The sequence below is a fragment of the Hakea prostrata genome, chromosome 1 (assembly GCF_041222555.1).
Source record: "Hakea prostrata isolate BN-2017 chromosome 1, UWA_Hpros_2, whole genome shotgun sequence".
NCBI lineage: Eukaryota > Viridiplantae > Streptophyta > Magnoliopsida > Proteales > Proteaceae > Hakea > Hakea prostrata.
Window position 1 is genome coordinate 1,874,081 of NC_142600.1, and position 22,086 is coordinate 1,896,166.

The following is a 22,086-nucleotide window of genomic DNA, read 5'->3' on the forward strand; positions in this document are numbered from 1 at the left end:
ACATTCTCTCTATAGAATATCCAATTATCGAATGATACATTTAATAGGTTAGTTTATACAAGACAATAAGGCCCAACCAATTCGGGATTTTCAGAGAGTCAATGATTGGTATACCCTATACATATGTAAGGTGACAATTTGCGACGAATTAAAGACATGTTGCATCAGGTAGCCTATATTTTCTCAAGCGCAAATCCCAGCTTTTTTCTGACTTTCCACTCCATCTGCCTTCATGTCATCATTATCGGAACATCACATTCAAAAAGGTATACCACTATGGTTCTCTTTAAATCCTTTACATTGCTAGGTTGTGGCAATAATGTGATTCTAACCACGCATTATATAATTTCTGACATGCTGTAGGCAATAAGTGAGCTTAAGGTTATAAAAATCACCACTCTGATTATATAACGACATATTATACAAGTGAACTTAAATTAGATAATTTCTAACATGACGTAGGTGATAAGTAAGCTTAAGGTTATGGGCATCACCATTCCTATTACATTCTCTCTATAGAAGGTTCGATTATCAAACGATACATTTAATAGGTTAGTAGGTTAGTTTATACGCGACAATAATCCCAGGCCTAACAAATTCGGGATTTTCAGAGAGTTAATGAATGGTATACCTTATACCCATGGAAGGTCCCATTTTGCACCGAATTAATGACATGTTGCATCAGGTAGCTTGTTTTTTCTCATGCGCATAATTCCAGCTTTTTTCTCACTTTCCACTCCATCAGCCATCATGTCATCTAATTTAGGGTCACTATCAACACATCACATTGAAAAAAGTATACCACCACAAATCTTTTTAAATCCCTTACATTGCTAGGTCATAGCAAACTATCGTATTCTAACCACGCATTATATAATTTTTTACATGTTGTAAGCAATAAGTGAGCTTAAAGTTATGAACTCACAACTTCTATTATATAACCACATATTATACAAATGAGCTTAAACTATATAACAATGTATTATATAATTTCTAACATTATGTAAGTGACAAATGAGCTTAAGCTTATGAACATCATCACCACTCCACTTACATTCTTTCTATAGAAGGTTTGATTATCGAATGATACATTTAATAGGTTAGTCTATTAGTATATACGAGACAATAAGGCCAGACCTAACAAATTTGGGATTTTCAGAGAGTCAATGAGTGGTATACCCTATACAAATGTAAAGTACCATTTTGCGACAGATTAATGACATGTTGCATCAGGTAGCTTATTTTCTCTCAGGCGCAAAATCCCAGCTTTGTTTTGACTTCCCACTCCATATGCCATCATGTCATCTAATCGAAGGTCATTATTGGCATATCATGTTGAGAAAGGTATACCACCATAAATCTCTTTAAATCCTTTACATTACTAGGTTGTGGCAAACATCACCACTACAAAATAGAATAAACATACCTTAATTCACAACAATCATTTGTACATGCTACCTAGTTGCCACGATAGGTCTGTTTGCCTCTGTATATGTAATTGTTCCTTCAATGAGCAAACAACGTAAATCCAGTAAATATAAACATCCATTGCTTCTAGAAAAACTTTTATAGGTAGACATGCAAACTATATGAATAAATTTGTACATACATACAATATAGACAGCGTTTGTTTGGGTGGGGTGGGGAAAAAAATGTGGGCCCCATGTGTAGTGGGGTGAGGGAGAAGGAAAGGAATTTTGTGAAAAAGTGTTAATTGTGGATCCCACTTTTTACTTTACCACACTTTTTCACAAAATCCCACACATTTTGTGGGATTTTGAAAAGGCTTGGGGTGGAAAAGTTGGCTTGCAACCTCACCAAACAAGTTTCCTTAAATTAAGAAAACTTGTCTCAAACTTTCTCACCCCAAGCAATCAAACAAACTATACTTTTAGGATTTAAAAGTAAAGTTTGCTTTTTCAAGAATTTGCCCGCCCCTTTTTTCCCTCCCAACCCCCCTTTATTCCAGCAAACAAACGCAGCCATATAGATTGTACGGAGATCTAAAATGTTTTCTTTAATCTTGTCTTCCTCTAGCAATTACAGGTTTCATTCCTCCATTCATCAGCCTTAAAAAAGCATATAGCTTCATTGCTTTTCATCGTTATGCGATTCAAATCACCTTGACTCAACACATAAAGGTGACCTTGTTGGTTTTTTTAGAGCTAGAGTGGTAAACCATATACTAATGCCGGGTGCCATTCTCTAAGGGGCTACGTTAAGTGGCTTACTTTTCCGCAAAGGTGAAATCCAACCTCTCTTTACAACATCATATGCCACCAACAAGATATCTTATCTCATTGACAGGCTTTATAGGCTCCTTTCATCAAGAAAAGGTATACCTACATAAATCTTCATAAATCATTACCCTGCTAGGGGGAGACTTGGAGTAACACTATAGTATTATCACCATAAATTGTCTAATTATTGACATAGCACATTTAACATATAAGAGAACAGGGATAGACCTAACAAATTCACAATTTTCAAAGAGTCAGTGAGTGCAATAACCTATACTAATTGTATCTCTAACGAGCTGATAACACATTGCATAAAGTAGCATATTTATTATCAGATACAAAATCCAAGCTTTTCTCCCAACTTTACACTCCATTTGCCATACATGTTACCTAATCAAGGGACTTTATCAGCACATCACCATTTAGGAATGATTTTCCACCATAAATCTCCTTAATCCTTAAATTGCTAGGTTGTGGCAAACCCTCTATTCTAACCACATATAGTCTAATTTTCACATGATGCACGCAATAAGTGAGCTTGTAGGAACAAACAAGGACACTACTAAATTGAAGCAACATACCTATAATCACAATAGTCGTCGATACATGCTACCTAGTTACCATGACAAGTCTGAAGCCTCTTTATATGCAATTAGTCTATCAATAATCCATAAAAAAAAAATTAAAAAATTAAAAAAAATAAAAATCCAAGAAAACAAAAACCTACTTCTATATTAGAAATTTTTACAAGTATATGTGCGAACTTACGAACTATAGGAATAAATATATACATATACATACATAATTTGTGGAGTGATCTAATGTTCTCACACACCCAATATCACAATAACTCCCATAGCAGCAATATAACTTTCATCAATATAAAAACCGGTCCTAGTTAAAAAATAAAAAATAAATAAAGATCAGCTGCTAATGTTTAAAAAGAAAAACACAATTCAGTCCCAATTTAGATCTCCAATGTTCCCCTATCAGAATATACTGCTATTCAAAAGAAATATGCAGCAACCTGACCATTCAATCCATCCAAATAATACCCCCTCAACCCCATTTGACCAAGGGTTCCTAGTTTCCCTCGACTGACCCCATAAAGTTGGGAGACCATAGAACGGGCTGAAACTCTGAATGGTCCTTCATTACTACCTACAATCCGTATTGGCAAAGCCACATTTCCAATTAGTGCCTAAACCCTAGACAAGCCCCTTAAAGCACCAAACCAAAATTCCCTTGTTTGGTTCCATTTCTCTAATTTCCTGGCGGCATTGGCCCATATTTGGAGCCCTCACTCATGGATACATCAGAGGCAGTTTCCATGTTTGGAACCTGCAACCTTAACCATTACACAAAGGCTCGCCCCACAAAACAAGTCTCTTTTGCATTTGGTTATAATATTTTCCAACTTGCATAGTCAGTCAGTTACACACTTGGTGACCTAATAGTTTCATTGGGAATAGATCACCTAATTTAGATACAATATCAAAGACCAAATATGGACAATCCGTTGTGCAATTATATTTCCATGCATATAATCCTACCATTATACCTTGCATCTATAAAATAATGAGGTTGCAGTAAAAGAAATCAGGGCAGCAGAATGTACAACTAGCTAGTATTTCAAGTCTCCCTCATCAACAACCAGAAAACACCTCAGTAGCTGAAGAACACCATATTATGCAAAGCTGGACAATCCATCTGAGTACCATCAATCCTTTCTGTTTTCTACCCAGTTTTGTGTTGCATTGAGAGAGGAAGGTGGGAACCTGTCATGACAAATGGAGAAAGAAAAGAATAAAGGTAAGGCCCATCAAAAAACTGATTTGGATATCTTATTTCTAGATCCAACATCCCTTTAGAGCTAATTTTGCACGGGTAGACAACAATTTCTCTTAAGACAAATTCAACAGTGTTTTCAAGCCAGAAGTAGTGTGATATAAGAATGCATCGGTAGGGGAGTGTTTCGGAAGAGTAAAGGGAACCACTAGCACGAGCAGTGTGGTGGACGAACCTTGCAGAGCAAAACTATCGTTATTGGGTTAGCCGTACACTTCACATCTTTTTAGCAATTCACAATAACTCCTCAAAGCAGCAGGCATGATGAAAAAACCCCAATTTGAGCAACTTCGGGACAAGGCACAAAATCATATAGGTAGAACTGAGTGACATGGAAAGATATGGAAATCTATGAACAGATCCTTGAACTACAGCCTGTTCTTTGATATTTCCAAAGAAGGGGAAAACTGAAATAAGATTGTGCTTGCAAGCTCAAATAGATGGAAGCTCAATTGGGAACTGATGCAACACAAGCAGGTAATGTATTTGGAGATACAAATGCTCATGTGGTGGGATACTTTCAAATTTTCTTAGTCATCAAATCAAACTTTGAACCAGAGTTTGAGCACTACTGAGATGGAAAGAACCAACGAAATGCATGTGGCAGAAGTTACGGATTGAATGTAACTCGGCAGCAGTGGTGTCTAGTGCAAAAGAAAAAGCCCACCATGGTTCATACTGCAAGGATAATTGAGTCTCCAGCAGTTCCTAAACAGGACAGAGTGGAAGATTACACTGTTTTAGAGAAACTAATCTGATAGCATCATCTGGGTTTAGCAGTGCCAATAAATCAAGTATCTTGTCCAGTGGGTGGATTCATGGCCAGGTGATCATTTAAGAATTGGAAATCAAGGCAGCAGAATGACCTAGATATACATTTTGGAGAGATTTACGTCTTTATTTTGTATCAATATGCAGACCCCCGCACCCCAAGCAAAAGAAAAACCAACCAATATGTATTTGTCTGTACACACTGCAAATGCATTGTATAACTTTTGGGATAGAGACCTAGAAGAAAAAAAGAAAAAAAAAAAGACACTATAATAAATAAAGAGAAAAAAGAAAAAGGATAGAGACAAACATTTTTCTCCAGGTAGTCTATTATATATTTTTCTTTCCCCTCCCAATGACAACAAGAAGAATGAACAAACCAATGCAATTGGACAGTCGCTGAGATTTCAAAAGTCGCTGGAAAAACTAACAGGGATCTGACCTGAGGCCTGCTGGTGATAGATTTACAGGTCAGCAAACATAATCACCATTTTTTATTTTTATCTTTTTGGCTTTTCCCACGCGGCAAACATGGAGCTCATAGCATCCACAGACACAGTAAATAATGCAATCAAGATTCAATTGGATCACCAGAAGCATATCTGATAGCCTCATTGAGTTCAACCTTCTTGAAAACTCTACCTACATCCATCCAAACATATTAATATAAAACTGTACAATTTTGGGACAATGATACATGAAAAGTATATAATTTGGAAGACATATATATCTAAAAAAATGTCAAAAAATTGTAAAAGTTGCTTCCAAGCTAATGCAGTGACATAAAAAAGATTGATCTGATTTTTACTCCTATGAATGATTTCATTATGGGCCATCTAATAATGAAGAAAGGCTGCTACTAAACAGGGAGGAGAGGTATCTAAAATATAACCTATCTTTGACAAAACCCTAGAAAGTCTGCCTTGCAACTACTTGATTCCTACCAATCTGTGGACATGGAGCCACTGACGAAATGAAAATAATTATTTGGCATCCATAGGCTGCTATGTAGAAGCAGCAGAATTGCACCAATACTAGAATTCAAGTTAGTCTAAGCCTCATGCACAATTGTGGGTCACTTCTCCTAGAACAAAGCAAGTTGAAAATATTTCCATACCAGATTGATTACCATCAATGGCATCAATGCTCTTGGTATTCATCTGGCTCTGCACTTCCAATTGTTGTATAAGCTTCAATGATAAGGAGCGACCAGTACCTTCATAGCTTTGAACATACAACACATTCACCAATTCCAGAAACAAAGATCAAGATAGAAAATCAGGACAGTCATAATAGAAGGAAAAGTGAAAACATATTTATATGTGACAAGTAAAATTTAAGCAATCCATGACAAAATACGGTTTTCTAGTTATCAAATACACTAGATGAAAGCAGTCAGTGCAGTAACCATTCACGATGATTGAGAGGAAGACCAAAAATATGAACCAAGCAAAGACTTTACAACTGGCAATGGAATTTCCGCTGCTTCATCAACAACTAACAGTTCAACTTGGGAAAGCTTTTCATGTTCATGGGAAAAGCATTCAAACATGTTCCTGATGGAGTCAACCAACCTAGATAATGAACTAGGAATCAAATATCAGAATGGCAGCCCCACAAAAGCAAGATTTGAATTATTTTTTGATAAAAAAAGGTTGAGAGGTTTGGTGAGCTGTTGCTTTCAGCATCCTGTTTGGGAAAGGAATGAAGAAGTATAAGATTTAAGGAGCTATTCTCCGCCTTGTTCTGTGACTGAACAATATTTATGAACAGTAACTTGGAGATAAGAAAAAGAGGGGAGAATGGTTCACAGCTCAGATAACTCTTGAACAAGTAACTCATCAATTGGCTAATCTGACAGTCAATTACAACTTCAGATTAAAAACACTTAAACTAGTAGTTTAAGAAATTTTCAAATACTAGGAACACCTAGATATAATTAAACAGCTAGCAAGCGACTTAATGGTGTAGAACACAAACACAAGTCAGCCATACAAGAGGAATAACAGCTCATAAATGTCTGTGCCTATTTGTGGATAATCTTCAATTATTAAATGTGGCATCATGACATGTGTAAAACAATCATAATCTTTTTTTAAACTTAATTAATTCATACTTACCTGAATTTTTGCCTGTGCTGTTTTTAGATATTTATCCGCACAGTTGCCTTCTTGAACTCAGGATTGGCACTTTTCACCTAATCATAATCTAGATGCTCCTGCAAATGAATGAAATTTGCAATAAAAAAGATAAGAAACAAATTGAAAACACACACATTTCTTCCTGAAACATAGACATTAAAAACAAATTACTCATTGTCAAAAGTCTCCAGACTATGAAAATCCACTTGTTTTAAAATCTCTTTGACAATCATTTTCTATACCTTAATCAAATGATTCTACACTCCAATTTTTTTTTGTTCCAAGTTATAATGCAGTTCTTCCTCTTACAATTGTTTTTCTACATTATATTTATCTCATAATATACTTAATTCTAACAAAGCCTACAAGACATTTATAAGACTTAGTCAACCGAACACCACAAAAAATGCAAACATAATTCCAAGTTGGGGCATTTACCTTATATCCAAGAGTGTCAAATCCCTTACAAATGAACTCAAACAGAGTTTTCAAGTTTTCAGGATTGGGTACAGTTACAAAAATATTTGAATACCTAAAACTCTAAAAGAAAATGAAACACCATTGTTAACCAAGGAAAAACAAAATAGTAACTGCACCAAACATTGTAAAGTAATTCATAATCCATCCAACCACTAGGAATAAGCTTGACACAAATAGCTTAAAGTTTGAGAACGAGAAGCCAGTACCGGAACTGCATGAAGCTTGGTGCCATTTTGACAATCTGATAGGCCACAGCTTTGCTTATCTTATTGACTTCCATCTAGGTCAGCTAATTTGGCACACGTTGGCTGCAATTTGTCATGTGCTTGCATGATAGTAGTATCCTGGAATTCCCAATCATCATGCAACCTTTGTAACTCCTCCAATGAGCTATCATGATCGAGATGAAAAATGAGCTTAAGTGGTCAACAAAAATTCATGAAATTCAAAACTAAATAGCTGTGAAGAATCACAAGAAAATTCAGTAGTATATATTCACTGATAATTTGTGGAAAACTTGGAACCTTAAAATCCTATAATCTTTCCAAGCCGACAAGGTTTTATCCCTATAATTAAACATAGATTTGTTGCAAGTATGCAGCCTACTAAGGATTCCCTCAAATCCCATATTATCATCTTCAGCCCAAATAGAAATCAGTGAACCAGTCTCTGAACATCCTTGAGTAACAAATAAGGTGTGCGAATTTATGGATTAAAATATCTCTTGTTCATGGTAGCCTTCTCTAGTGCCCTTACAAGATTTTGGATATTGTGTTGGCATACACTTCATATGTTCAATAATGAATCACATGACATCATCAACACAAGTACTCCCACCCATTGTAGCAGATACATACACAGCCTGCTTCTTGGAGCGACTGTATCCATGTTTACCCAACAACCAGATGATGCAATAGCACAACTTAACCGTTGCACCAAGCTAAGCCGACATTTTACGTGTATTTGGTAAAAAGATTTTCCACACGTTTGGTGGACCAGTTTCATCCATATTGACCTACTAATTTTGATGGAATAGGTCACATAACTTTACAACATTGAGCACAATTGTATACTGTCCATTGTACAGTTAGACTTACTTGCAAAACCCTAGCATTATACCTTGCATCTACAGATTATGAAGTTAACAATATTACAAATTAGGACAACCCAGAAGATCAAAGTAACTAATTATTTTAAATCTCAAACAAACAACTTGTCTAACTATCAAATGATCCAGGTAATGTAACTTCAAAAGCAGGAATAGGCCAGATTATGCAAGCAGTCTAGACAAAGGGTAGAACCCATAGAGCACCATCAATCATTCTCAGCTCCTTTTCTAAATTTATTTTTGCTTCATTAGAAAAAGACAGATAGGAACTTGTCAATACAAGTGGAGAAAGAAATAAAGATAAAGCACCTCAAAATGTAGGTATGCATAACTTATCACCCGAGCCATCTTTCTTTCGAGTACTTCTAATTTTGCATGGATCAACCACTTGTCTTGTGCGTCCATGATATTAGATTCCTGGAATTTTTAATCATCAGACAAACTTCAAAACTCTCCCACTGAGCTTTCATGAACATGATGGAAAATGCAGCGCACTAGTGAACAAAAAAATTTCATGAATCCGAATCTTAAAGGGCTTTACAAAATCACAACAAATTTAATGGTATCCATTCACTTATAATGCATGGAAAATTTTGAATTTTAAACCCTAAATCTACAAGGAATTTCCAAGCTATGTGTACCTAAACTTAAAAATTGATGATCAAAAAGCCTACTAAGAATTCCTGGTCTGTTCATGCTGCCCCCCCCCCCTCCCAAAAAACAAATAATTAGTAAGGTTCTTGAAAGCAATGTATTCAAAGATCCTTTGTTTCATGGTTTTCTTCATTAATCCCCTTAAGAAATTTTCAATACCTTCACATGTTCCAAGCGATTGATATGGTATCATCAAATGAAAAAGTCCTCCCATCAACTGCAGCACGTCTACAAAGCCACACCCCTGCTTCACGGAGGCTGTTTCCAAGTTTCATACCCATAACTTGATGATCGCAATACCGCAACTTAATCTTTGCACTAATGCTCACTGACTAAAAGGACATTTCTTGTGCATTATTTTGAAAACATTTTCCCCATTTTCAATACCTTCTCATTTGCATGTTCTATCAGCTGCTTGCAGTTAGAAAAAAGGAGAGGTTGATGGAACTCTTCAGAACATGCATATCATTCAGCAAGACCTGAACATCAGCAACATAATCTCTAAGACAAGTTACAAACAAAAGGAAAGTAATATTTGATAAGTATATTGGAGCTTACGAAAATATTAGACAATATATAAGGCATTTGAATGTAAAAAATACTGAACTAGAACACTCATCTTATGCAAAACAACACAACCATTCTAGAACGCAATAAATGAAGTACGAAAATAGCTCTGCATGCAGGTACTGAAGACAAGATCGTAAAACGCAGATAACATTCTTTTAATCACCAATAACTGGCCTATTTTGTTACACAACTTGTACCCTTTGCATCCTTTGCTTTTGCGAACATCAAATCATCCATGGAAACAGTGTCAGCAGCTGCAAATAAGACAGTTTCAAGGATTTTGCTTAAGGACTTCAGCATCCAAAAGCATCACAAAATATATGAATCATCCATGCCAACTGGACTCATCAATAGTTTGTGAAATGTTTAAAATTTAACATCCTATAATCTTCAACGATTTTTTTTTCTCTCCTGCTAGCTAGCCCTAGTCACCTTTTGAAACTTTTGATATTGGTTTGAACATGAATTTCACATGTTTCTGGTCATTCATATGGCAATCACCCAATGAGACAAGTCCTCTTATCCACCATAGCAGTGTCTACACAGACTTGCACCTGCTTCATGGAGAGGTTGTTCCGACGTTCAAACCCCCCCCCCCCCAACCTGTTGATTGCAATAGCCCAACTTTAATCATTGCACAAAAGGCTCACCAATCAGATGGGCATTTCTTGCGAAGATGGTTAAAACATTTTCCCCACTAGTTCACTGTGCCAGTTTCAATCTTAATGGCCTCTTAGTTTCAATTGGATAGATTACCCAATTTAGTAACAGGATCAATCCCTAATGTAAAACATCCTTTATAGTTTATACGGTTAGACTTAGTTTATAACCCTACCATTCTACATTGCTTTTTACAAATTATGAAGTTGCAGTACTAAAAGCTAGGACAACAGGATATCAAATCAAATGAAATTATTTCAAATCACAAGTGAACCTGGCTCACCCAACCATCAGATGTCAAGACAATATAACCTCAGCGGCTAAAAGAAAGAAACATTAAGCCATCAATCCAGAGGTGTACAGACCTTTGCGCACCATTAACCCTACTCTAATTCCCTCCCAACGTTTTTTGGGCTTCACTAAGAAAGCAAGATAGGAATCTATCATGACAAGTAAAGAAAGAAAGGATAAGGCACATCAAACACAGCTTTGTTTCTATTTATGGCTTCCTGGGCTCCCCTCTCTGGCCTCCTACTCAGCTGTAACCTACTCCCTTGTACTTTCTTTTTCCCCTACGGGGCTTTGGTAATAAATTTATTTATTCACCCCCCCCCCCCCAAAAAAAAGGGCCACAGCGTTGCTTATCTTATTGACTTCCTTCTAGGTCTGCTAATTTGGCAAAGGTTGGCTGCAATTTGTCATGTGCTTGCATGATAGTAGTATCCTGGAATTCCCAATCATCATGCAACCTTTGTAACTCCTTCCAATGAGCTTTCATGACCCAGATGAAAAATGACCATAAGTGGTCGAAAAAAATTCATGAAATTGAAAACTAAACAACTGTAAAGAATCACATAACTTTACAACATCAAGGCCCAAAACTATAACGTCCACTGTACAGTTCATCCACAGATTATTAAGTTACAGCAGTAGAAATTAGGACATCTCAGAATATCAAAGTAACTAGTTGTCTGAATCCCAAATGAACCAAACATGATCAACTATCAAATGATCCAGATAAGATAACCTCAAAGGCAGGAAAAGGTTACAAAGGTTTCTTGTCATAATTGGGAACCCATAGAGCACCGTCAATCCTCGTCAGTTACTTGTCAAATTCTTTTGTTCTTCACCTAAAAAAGACAGATGGAAACTGGTCATTACAATTGGAGTAAGAAAGGATAAAGATAAAGAACCTCAAAATGTAGGTACGCATAACTTATCACCAGGCCTATCTTTCCTTCTAGTACTTCTAGTTTTGCATGGATTAACAACAACTTGCCTTGTGCTTCCACGATATTAGTTTCCTGGAATTTCTATTCATCAGATGAACTTCAAAACTTCTCCAATGAGCTTTCACAAGAATGATAGAAATGTGGAGCAGTAGCGAACACAAAAATTTCATGAATTAGAATTTTTAACAGCTTCCAAAAACCATAACGAATCTAATGGTATCCATTCACTTACAATTCAAGGAAACTTTAGGATCTTCAACCCTACATTCTACAGGGAATTTCCAAGCTATGTATACCTATAATTAAAAGTTGACAATCAAAACCCACTAAGAATTTAAGGTCATGGGAAAGGACATCACGGCCCACATTATCATCTTCAGCACATACAAAAAAGAACCTATCCACATCCTTGAGTAACTAATAAGGTGCTTAAAAGTAATCGTTTCAAAGATCTTTTGTTTCATGGTTTCCTTCTTAAGAAACTTTCAATATCTTCACATGTCCTGAGAGAATCACATAGTACCATCAAATGAACAAGTCCTCCCTTCAACTGCAGCGTATGTCTACGTAGCCACACACCTGCTTCACCAGAGGCTGTTTCCATGTTTCAACCCCCAACTTGAAGAATGCAATGCTGTGACATAACTGTTGCAAAAACGGCTCACCCACCAAAAAGACATTTCCTGTACATTGGTTAAAGCATTTTCTCACTTGTTCAATGGGTCAGTTTCATTTGAAATGACCTATTACCTTATATCCAGGAGTGTCAAATCCCTTACAAATGAACTCAAACAAAGTTTTCAAGTTTTCAGGACTGGGTGCAGCTACAAAAATATTTGAATACCTAAAAGAAAATGAAACACCATTGTTAACCAAGGAAAAACAAAATAGGAAGTGCACCAAAACATTGTTAAGTGACTCATAATCCTTGCAACCACTGGGAAGAAGCTTGACACAAATACCTTAAACTTTGAGATCGAGAAGCCAGTATAGGAACTGCATGAAGCTTGGTGCCATTTTTACAATATATAACATGGCATTGTAGAGCTTGAGTTCTCATCAATTTCCTGAGTTCCTTGATAGGACAGACCTGTAGAAGCACAAGAAAGAATAAATGGCAAAATGACTTAAATATTCAATATGGTTGCAATGACCAAACTGCACACTTTTTCAGAAATATTGAACACAATTATTGATCGACATAAAACCAGGAAAAATAAAGCACGGCAAAATACAGAAAACTACACCGCTTATGTAAGAAATCAACTTCTAGACTCCAGCCATACATATTACATCTTTAACCCTAGTATTCCCCATTGCATATTTCTATCTGTATTTTTAGATGTTTGCATTTCAATCATTTGAACTTATCAATGTTAGCCTCGTCTGCTTGTTTTCTTCTGCATTATACACATGATGTTAAATCAAAGGTGCAAACAACTCCACGCTCTTGCATTTGAAAATAAAGCACAAGTTTCTAAAACTTTCAGGCAGAATTTGCCCTCAAAACCTCCACATGTTTGAATGCTGACAACTTATATTAACTACTTCATTTGAAGAAAAAAAAAAATAAGTAAATAAGATAATAAATTTACCAATGCTGAGTTTTTCACTTTAAATGCATAGCAATAAATTTGCTCTTCACTTCCTCCTTTCTTATCCACAACTGAAGCTGACCAATGTGTTATGCAACCCTTCCCCACCCCAACCTTATTCAATATGTGAATGGTAGTCTGAGTACTACAAAAGGAAACTCAGAATGACCACCTTCAGTACTTGAAGATGGACAGTAAATATCACTACCACTGATGCAGATGAAAGCATCAGATGTCTGCATGCAAGAGTAAAGGCGAGAGAAGAAAATCAAGAGAAAAAGTTGATGCATAGCAGCAGGCCAGACTGGTTGTCCACCCCCAATCTGTCCTCCAAGAGCCTTGGATATCTGAATTAACTGATTCAGGGCACCATCAACAAATTCAGGAATGTAGGGCCACAAGAGTTCCTTTTGAGTATATTTATCTTTTGGCCCAAATGGTATACAGATAATGTAAGCACCACAGCTTTCTCCCATTTCATCTAAAAAATTATCAGAGTTTACAGGTGCCAGCATCTACGGTGGTTCAACACAACGCCAATCAACATGAGGTGCTGAAACTAGTCTAGTCAACAACTCAACCCGATATACTTCAGGCATGGTTCCTAGCCCTTGCAAGTTCTACAACATATTTAACCAGAAAAATGAAGATATCCTTGAATCATGATGAAAACATTACAAATTACTGCACAGATGTACATCAATAAGCATTTCAACAAAGATTTTTATGATCAAGTTCCACCATACCAGATTTGGAACCATGACCGAGCTCCATATTCACCCCGTATAAGGCCATGGAGACTGCATGGAGACTTCATGGAGACAGATGGTTAAAAAATCGCCACTCATGCTAAAATCGTCACCATTGATTCAAAAAGATATCAGTTCCTTTGATCAAAATTTATACCCATCTATTAATAAACTTTCTAACATGCAGTTAGCATGCAGTGATCAGGCAGGTGGGGCTCATGACACCTAAACCCTATTGGGAGACATGGTAGTTAATTCCTTCATCCTCACCTCAAAAACAATAGAGACCAGTATCACAATGTAACAGCAAAAACGTCTATATAGAAAGAGAGGGCAAATGCAGAATTATGATTATCTGATGGCAACTAACACTATCTGGGTATAATTACACAATGTTTCAATCATCATTTATTCAAACTATGGTAACATTTGAACCGACCATCTTAACTATCTATACAAAACCTCGAAGATATAAACATAAGCTGAGACAAACTGAACTACGGAAACCAAAAAGGGTTAACGATTCAAAATAACTCAAACTCAACCAGTCATAACTCCTGAAAACATACAACAAGAGGGGGGTCATGAAAATGGCCACCATGAAGACTGTAATCTTGTTTACCAAAAAAAAAAAAAAGGACTGTAATCTTGAAAGTCTTCAATTTGTTTCAGAAACCGGCATATTTAATTCAACATTAAAAATAGTAATAGAAATTTTCAGGGTATCATAGCTAATTGTTCGACTCCCACGCAATTAAGAAGAAGCTTAACTTCACAAAACAGAGTACTCGAGCAAAGAAGCTTACTCTATCCAAATTGCAGAGTAGAAAAGCAGAGGAACTCAAAAATACAATCAGCCAACGCTTGGGAAACTGCTCCCACCATAGAACCCCGGCTTCTGAAGAATCCTCTACAATGGTAGCATCATTCAGAGAATCTAGAAACTTAGCAGTATCCGATGCCGAGTCCGACGTCTTATGGCTCTGACTTGACATCGGCCCAAACTCTACTGATTTTCCTCCGGCAGAAGCTTTCGAACGAAACTGGACTTACCGACTGAACATTAAAATTGGAGAACCGGTGAACAGTCCTTCTACTAACCCTAAGTATCAGAGTTCTTGTTCTTCCGCGAATACGGAAGTCTGAAGAAAGAGATAGCAAAGACGCTCCAGCATTCATGGTGAATGGCCCGAAACGTTTTAGTTATAGAGAAATCACTGTAGGAAGATTTGAAAAGCAACATAGCAGCAATAGTATCCAGAGTTCATGGAGTGAGGGGAAACAGATAATATAAACCGGGAAGAAATGGGAAGAGAGTGGCTCTCGTAAATCAGAGAAGAGAAGAGAGTTAACAATACATTTAGAACTGTAATAATCGTGAAACAGAGAACATACAATAAACGACGCACAGATTGTGGAAGAATTTCCTCTTTGCAAAAAACTTGCAGTTAGATTCGATTAGGATTAGCAAAAATACCCTCTTCGCTGTCGCACTCCACCTATCAAAGATTTGCAGGTTGCATAAGAAATCCTTTCTGCATAGAGTTCTCTACCATAAAAGGGAAAACAAATTTAGACGATTTGAGCATCTCCTCTTTTGCATTTGGTAAAAGCATAGTATAATGGACTGGTATGCGCCCCCAACGTTTCTTCTTCTCTTCTTTTTCGCTCAGTTTCAATTAATTAAGTTCAATCTCACTGTAACATTGAAATTTAAGAAACTTTTCATCTTCCAAAAGCACTTTTTTTTTATTCGGTCAAAATCGTATCTTATATCTTCATTTCATTGCCAATAAATGTGGTTTCAATTAATTAAAATTTAAGAAACTTTTCATCTTCCTAAATGTTTTTTTTTTTTACCAAAAATATCTTCCTAAATGCCTTGGGCATAAAACCTTTACCCTTCCATGTTTTTACGAAAAATAAAAATAAAAAAATTTAATAATCCAATCTATTTATACGGAAATATGCATATCCCTTACCAAGACATGAAATTACACCAACACCTGATGTGGTATTATAGTATAATTAATATTTTTAATAAATATATTTTGGTGTTATATTTATTTTTTAACTTGAAAATTATGGGGACCTAACAAGTACCATAAACTTCTACCAACAAAGTTAATTGAGTATGGATTAGTGGTGACCGATTCAAAATTAGCCGAAATCGTCCAAAAAAGTGCAGAATTGGAATCGTCTTACACCAATCCGATTTACTGAATTTTCGAAATTTTTTTTATCTTTTCGTGTTAGCTCTGTCGCTTGTCCTGGGCTCAGCGGCCTCAGCCACCCATTTGTTTTTGCGAACCCGCGATTTTTGACTTTTGATTTTGATTTTTGAAACATTGTTTGTGAAATTACATAAAGGGCCCTGTCAGATGTTCATGGGCTCAGGCTCAGCCACTCGTTTGAGAACCATGCTATTCATCCTTTTAGAGAAGTATATTTTTTTTGGGGCCAATTAGAGAAGTAGAGTTGAGAATACATCGCTCGAGAAATGGGAGTGAAGCCGGAGCAGAGTTGAAACTGATGAGTTGCTGGTGCTGGATAAGATGTCAGGCCTTCATCATCCCTGTAGTTGTAAGCCTCTGAACTTCTTGAACTTATCCTGTATACTTGATTTCTCTGGTTCCTTCAAAATCATTCAGAAGAAGAATTCCAGATGTTCCGTTTCAATCAATAGAAACTACTTTCCAGTTTCCATTACGGGGACTCTTGTGAATTCAGTTTTCTCCCCGGATTCTCTGATTTGGAGAAGAGCCCATATTCCATTTTGCTCTTCCAATGATGAATATAAGGAATCCGGAGGTACCAGTGTATCGAACAAACCCGAAAACGAAAGATTTCAGGAAATGGAAGGGCTTGAGTTGCTTGGAAAGCCTTCGCCCATACCTGTAAACGGTGGTTCTGTGACAGAGGTGGAACCCGAGTCTACAAAACCTGATACAGAAGATGCTTTGGCTCCTTTCCTGAAATTTTTCAAGACTGGAGACTCTGGTGAAGAATTGGAAGAAGAAGATGGATCAGAAGGGAACGAAGGGAAGGAGTCGCAGCAGCAGAAGGTCCTTATCGAGTATTACGAGCCAAAACCTGGTGACTTGGTGGTGGGTGTTGTTGTTTCGGGTAACGAGAATAAACTCGATGTAAACATCGGTGCGGATCTTTTGGGGACAATGCTGACTAAGGAAGTGCTCCCTCTCTATGATAAAGAGTTTCCGTATCTTTTATGTAATATGGAAAAGGATGTCGAGGAGTTTATGGTTCCTGGTAAATTGGGCATTGTCTGCGACGAGGATGCTCTGAGTGGGGAACCCATTCCAGGGAAGCCGGTTGTTGAAGTGGGTACGGTGCTTTTCGCTGAGGTTTTCGGTCGAACACTTAGTGGACGGCCTTTGCTCTCTACGAGGCGGCTCTTTCGGCGGGTTGCATGGCATCGTGTGAGGCAGGTTCTCTTCTGCTTTTCGTAAAATTTTTAAGACTAACTTCCTTGTTTAGAATTTTGAAGCTTATGCATTTTTGAATCAAGTTTCTATAGGATAACTGATAACACTGAACGCTTACTTTTTTTTTTTTTTACTTCCCTTCTCTCAGATAAAACATCTAAATGAACCCATTGAGGTTAAAATTACAGAATGGAACACAGGTGGCCTTCTTGCAAGAATTGAGGTGTATCTTTGTTTTGATACTCTTAGCTCTGTATTTTTTTTTTTTTTATTTCTATGGTGTGTCTTCTTCCAACCATTTCCATTATTGGGATTTATTTTTCAGGGTTTGCGAGCATTCCTTCCTAAAGGTGAATTGATGGGTAGAGTTAATACCTTCACAGATTTGAAAGAAAATGTAAGTTAATCATATCCCTTGGTCAATTTACCCAGTCTGTTGTTATCTGTCAATTATCCATTGATCACAGACCAGAGTATGACATGTTTTCAAAACCATGCGAGTGGCTTTGAAGCCACAGGCAACTCTTCTGTTTTTGTATTTGAACTGTATCTTTATCATAATTATATTATGGGAATATATTTTATTATCCTCAAGCTTTGCTTTACCAAATTTGAGCTTAGCATTGTGGGATATACTTATTGAGCATTGCTTCTGTTGGTCTGCAGGTGGGACGCCGGATGTTTGTGATAATTTCTAGGATAGATGAAGCTAATAATGACTTAATAATCAGTGAGAAAGAAGCTTGGGTTAGTTCATTTTTGTTAGCCTTTTCTTCTTCTATATCTAGCATATTCTCTGCTTCTTCTTTATTTTTATTTTTATTTTTTGGAGGGGGGGCTGTGAATAGTGTAAAATTGTTCTATGCTTCTGAATCGCGTTATTCCCCTTTATAGAATGGAAAGTTTTTTCTATAATTGTTTAGTATTTCAGGCATTGTTGCACCTTCAAGATGGAACACTTCTAGATGGCACTGTTAAGAAAATTTTTCCATATGGGGCACAGATAAGGATAGGTGAGACCAATAGAAGGTGAGATTTCTGCTCTATCCTGCTCTTCAATTTTATTTAGTATTTCTAATTGCTTAGTTGGACTTTTATTATTTATTTGATTTTGTTTCTTATACTTATTGTATTTTAACACAAGTCTAGTTTTCTCCCGCAAATCCAATGGTTGGTGTGTTTATGAAGAAAGAGAAGAGCTATAACCTACAATTGACGAAATAAATGAAAAGAATTTGCAAACCAAAAAGATAGGTCGATTTGTTTCCAAAGAGTCTCAATCACATCATTTAATGTAAGAAACAAAGAAATGCTGGTATTAAATTCACTGGGACTAGCACTTATTAGGATGGCTTGTACCTTTGTAAATGTTCTTGTTTATGGTATATTTATCATACACAGTAATTTGCGGAGTAACCTTTTTATTACCATATATTTGCTTAATATATAAAAGATAACAATTGACATAGCCAATCTCCTTTAGGTGGATGCAGTGGATAAGACATTGTCATCCAAGGTGTTCCATATGGTGATATGTCCCTGTGCATTTTCTTTTCTTTTTTTAATTATTATACTTCATAAAATGCTGTATGAGTCACCAGAGCACACTGAAACATGAGTAAACTCAACTTATATTGTTAATTTCAGTTTGTCTTTGCTGGTGCCCTACCTTAGCTCTCTGATACTTGGCAGGTTTCAACTGTTATTGTATCCTTGAGCTCACCTAATGCTATCTTTTCTTTAGAGATTGCCATTAATGGACATAGCTTGCACTTATCTTTTCTTCTAGTTCATCAGTTTCCAACAAATCTTGGTTTATACTTAAAACCTTGCAGTGGGTTGCTGCATATATCAAGAATAACGCATGGCCGAATTGGTTCTGTCAGTGACTTGCTAACAGTGGGTGAAAATGTGAAAGTTCTCGTGGTGAAGTCAATGTTCTCTGATAAAATTTCACTTAGGTGAGCAAGACATGGACTATTTCACCTTTCTGTTTTTACATTGTTTTATTGATAATGCATAAAGATCAATCATGTGTGGGTGTGGCTAATTGCCTTATGAGTAGTGCCTCTTTCAAAGAATTTATGCTGTGGGCAGAACATCATTTCAGCATGATGGATTTATATCTTCTATACCGTGATATACATCTAGGATGTTGATCATATTCTGTAGAGTTTTACCCTGTCCCCATCAATGAGCTTTTGTTCTTCTGTACTTTTTGCTTTCAAAAAATACTGCCATGTACTATTTGAAGCTACTGCTTCTTGTTAGTGAGTTTATTGAGAATTAGATAGTTTATAATATAACCTGAGTTTGAAATGGTGGATACAAGAAAAGGAGTGAACTTCCTGATAAATGAAAGAAGAAAACTTGAAAGCTTGGAGAGAGTTTGTTTAAGTCACCTGAAACAATAAAAGATTGATTACAGAGCTTTCAAACGTTTGGACATTCTTAGAAGGGACATCAATCAGGGGAAGTGCATTTTGCTTCAAATGGAGCATCAAACCTATATTATGTTCAGACCTTGGAATTATTTTTCAAGTAGCCAATTTCACTTGGGGTACTATTCCCAGAAAGTCAAAAACACGCGTCACCAGTTTTTGGTCCCCCCCCCCCCCGCTTGCGCACGCGATGGGAGTGGAGAGGGGGATTTACATGAAGACACCACCCATCTTACTAGTCAAACTTCAACAAAGATCAGGTGGGGAGAAAATATATGCGTCATAGGACTAATAAATTTTTGTCACTCTGGACTGAGCTGAGCGGAGGAAAACAATACATGTAATTTAGTTGGAATAAAGCTGAGTTCCGCTATTAATACAAAGAAGATTAGACCAGATACTCAATGATTGTTTTGTTTTATTTGTTCCCTACCCTACGACAAAAAATAAAGTTGAAATCTCAAAGATGTTCTCTCTAGTGTATAGAGATTCCAAGATAATATGTAATCTTATGGGTGAGGAAAAGGAAAAAACTACTTATTTGGTGAAATGCAATGCATCTATCTTATCATGGAGTCTAGAATGGGTTAAGGGAATAGAAATAATTAACTTTTATGAATTACTCATCTGTGTCAAATGAAGCCACCCTTAGTCCCTTATGCCTGGTGTGCGCATTCGACTTCAATTTCCTGATGTGTTACTCATCTCATCAAAATGGTCCCAATTGGTTGACAGTTAAGGGTAGATCCATGTTCCTGGACTCCCAATGTTACTGCTACTCCCCCATTATGTCCCTTGGAGGTATAATTAGAAGGCTTTTGATGCATAGAATAACAATTATCTTGATACACTAATTCCTAAAATTTGTCATATCATTCTGTCATGTACAAAGAATTTTTGTGGGATTTTGTAACTAAGTGTTATAATTATTTAGAAGTTTGAGATTTTTTTTTTATGCCATATACAGTGGCTAGCTTCTGAAAATCCATTGTCACCTGCAGTATAGCAGACCTTGAGAGCGAGCCTGGCCTATTCGTATCAAATAAAGAGGTGATTCCTTATTTGTCTGTTTAGCTCCTGGAATTCTTGTACTGGGTTAACTGATAATCCTTCTTTAAAATTCTGACTGCAAGAATTCTTGTTAAGCCTCATTATCACATTCTTGTGATGGACAGAGAGTATTTGCTGAGGCTGAAGAGATGGCCAAAAAGTACAGGCAAAAGCTACCACTAGTCTCCACAATTTGTAAACTAGATGACCTTCCAACTGATGTTCTTCCATTCGATGACGAAGCAAGACTATATTCAAATTGGAAATGGTTCAAATTTGCACAAGAAAATGACTGACTAGGTAGTTGTTTGTACGATGGGTGTTCAGCCCTGCATGCCTGAAGAGACTAAGTTATCCTTTTTTTTCTTATAGTTACAAACATTAACACATGGGTGTTTTGAGTTTCCAGATTTTTGTTTGGAAAGGACATGTTCTTGTAATCACACCCTACTTCCTCTTCTTTGCTTTTTCTTCCCTCTGGATAAGTGCTCTCTTTGTTGAAATATCTAAGAGGTGCAATGTTGGAATTTTGTATTTGTATCATATGTAAATGCTATTTAATTAATATGGAAACATAGCTCTTGAAATATTCATTTCCAATCTCTCCGAAAGATGTCAACCCTTCTCTATGCTCATGGAAAAACGATTGTCTGGGACAAGGCTTGTGACCAGGCCTACGAAGATATCAAAGAGTACTTGACCAAGCCACCGGTATTGGCTGCCACCGTAGCAGGCAGACCATTCATTTTGCATCCAGCAATCTAAATGATCAAATGGGGAGAAAGCTACTGGTGCATGAACTTCCACCTCCAGTCACCAGATAAAGTATATCATGGAGGTAAGCCTTTGATTTACTTTTCTTGCTCCCAGTTCATTAACTTCTTCTGTTATGTTCTGAAATTTGATTATGTTAAACTGAACTGAAGTTCACAGATGTCAGATGGAAATGTTTCTGAAAAAATAGGTTAGCATGTTCAACTAAGAGCTCAGTTAGGTGAGCTATAGTTGTACTCTGAATTCTCATGATCGGCAGTCACTAACTTGAGGCTTACATGTTGGCAGAGACAGTCAAATGTAGCAAATTTGCTGGGTTGCATGATA

The 22,086-nt window shown here is 36.7% G+C and overlaps 2 protein-coding genes across 11 annotated transcripts in view; one reads left to right on the forward strand and one right to left on the reverse strand.

The window, feature by feature from the left end:
• The window catches only part of LOC149026554 (RNA cytidine acetyltransferase 1-like), a 39,279-nt gene extending 23,510 nt beyond the window's left edge, over window positions 1–15,769 (reverse strand). Inside the window, exons 1-8 of one of the 8 annotated variants that reach the window (XM_089154177.1) lie at window positions 14,855–15,766; window positions 12,667–12,794; window positions 12,455–12,548; window positions 12,228–12,387; window positions 9,402–11,776; window positions 8,898–9,005; window positions 7,687–7,870; window positions 331–7,077 (exon numbers count right to left, since the gene is read on the reverse strand). In XM_089154177.1, coding sequence (XP_089010303.1) covers window positions 12,289–12,387; window positions 12,455–12,548; window positions 12,667–12,794; window positions 14,855–15,043 — 510 coding nt within the window. In that variant the 5' untranslated portion in view covers window positions 15,044–15,766 and the 3' untranslated portion in view covers window positions 331–7,077; window positions 7,687–7,870; window positions 8,898–9,005; window positions 9,402–11,776; window positions 12,228–12,288. Of the gene's footprint in view, window positions 1–330; window positions 7,078–7,686; window positions 7,871–8,897; window positions 9,006–9,401; window positions 12,388–12,454; window positions 12,549–12,666; window positions 12,795–14,045 lie in introns of those variants that run through there. The other 7 variants (XM_089154149.1, XM_089154184.1, XM_089154170.1 and 4 more) reach the window with 7 other exon arrangements.
• A 726-nt stretch (window positions 15,770–16,495) lies between these two features.
• On the forward strand, window positions 16,496–21,828 carry PDE338 (Nucleic acid-binding proteins superfamily). 3 transcript variants are annotated; one of them, XM_089154208.1, is made up of 8 exons: window positions 16,496–17,488; window positions 17,643–17,717; window positions 17,820–17,891; window positions 18,161–18,241; window positions 18,426–18,523; window positions 19,330–19,455; window positions 20,937–20,985; window positions 21,111–21,828. In XM_089154208.1, the coding sequence occupies exons 1-8, from the start codon at window positions 16,604–16,606 to the stop codon at window positions 21,279–21,281; spliced, it is 1,557 nt and encodes a 518-aa protein (XP_089010334.1). In that variant the 5' UTR covers window positions 16,496–16,603; the 3' UTR covers window positions 21,282–21,828. The 3 variants fall into 3 exon arrangements, with proteins under 3 accessions (XP_089010334.1, XP_089010325.1, XP_089010340.1); XM_089154199.1 differs by having other exon boundaries at window positions 16,496–17,497; window positions 21,111–21,823; XM_089154214.1 differs by lacking the exon at window positions 21,111–21,828 and having other exon boundaries at window positions 16,496–17,497; window positions 20,903–20,985.
• The last annotated feature ends 258 nt before the right edge of the window (window positions 21,829–22,086 follow it).

Excerpts from the sequence above, each read along its gene's own strand:
- PDE338 (XM_089154199.1), top strand. The coding sequence starts at position 16,604 with ATGTCAGGCCTTCATCATCCCTGTAGTTGTAAGCCTCTGAACTTCTTG. Across the intron at positions 18,524-19,329 it reads ATAGGTGAGACCAATAGAAG|TGGGTTGCTGCATATATCAA; the intron begins GTGAGATTTCTG and ends AAAACCTTGCAG. Across the intron at positions 19,456-20,936 it reads TCTGATAAAATTTCACTTAG|TATAGCAGACCTTGAGAGCG; the intron begins GTGAGCAAGACA and ends TGTCACCTGCAG.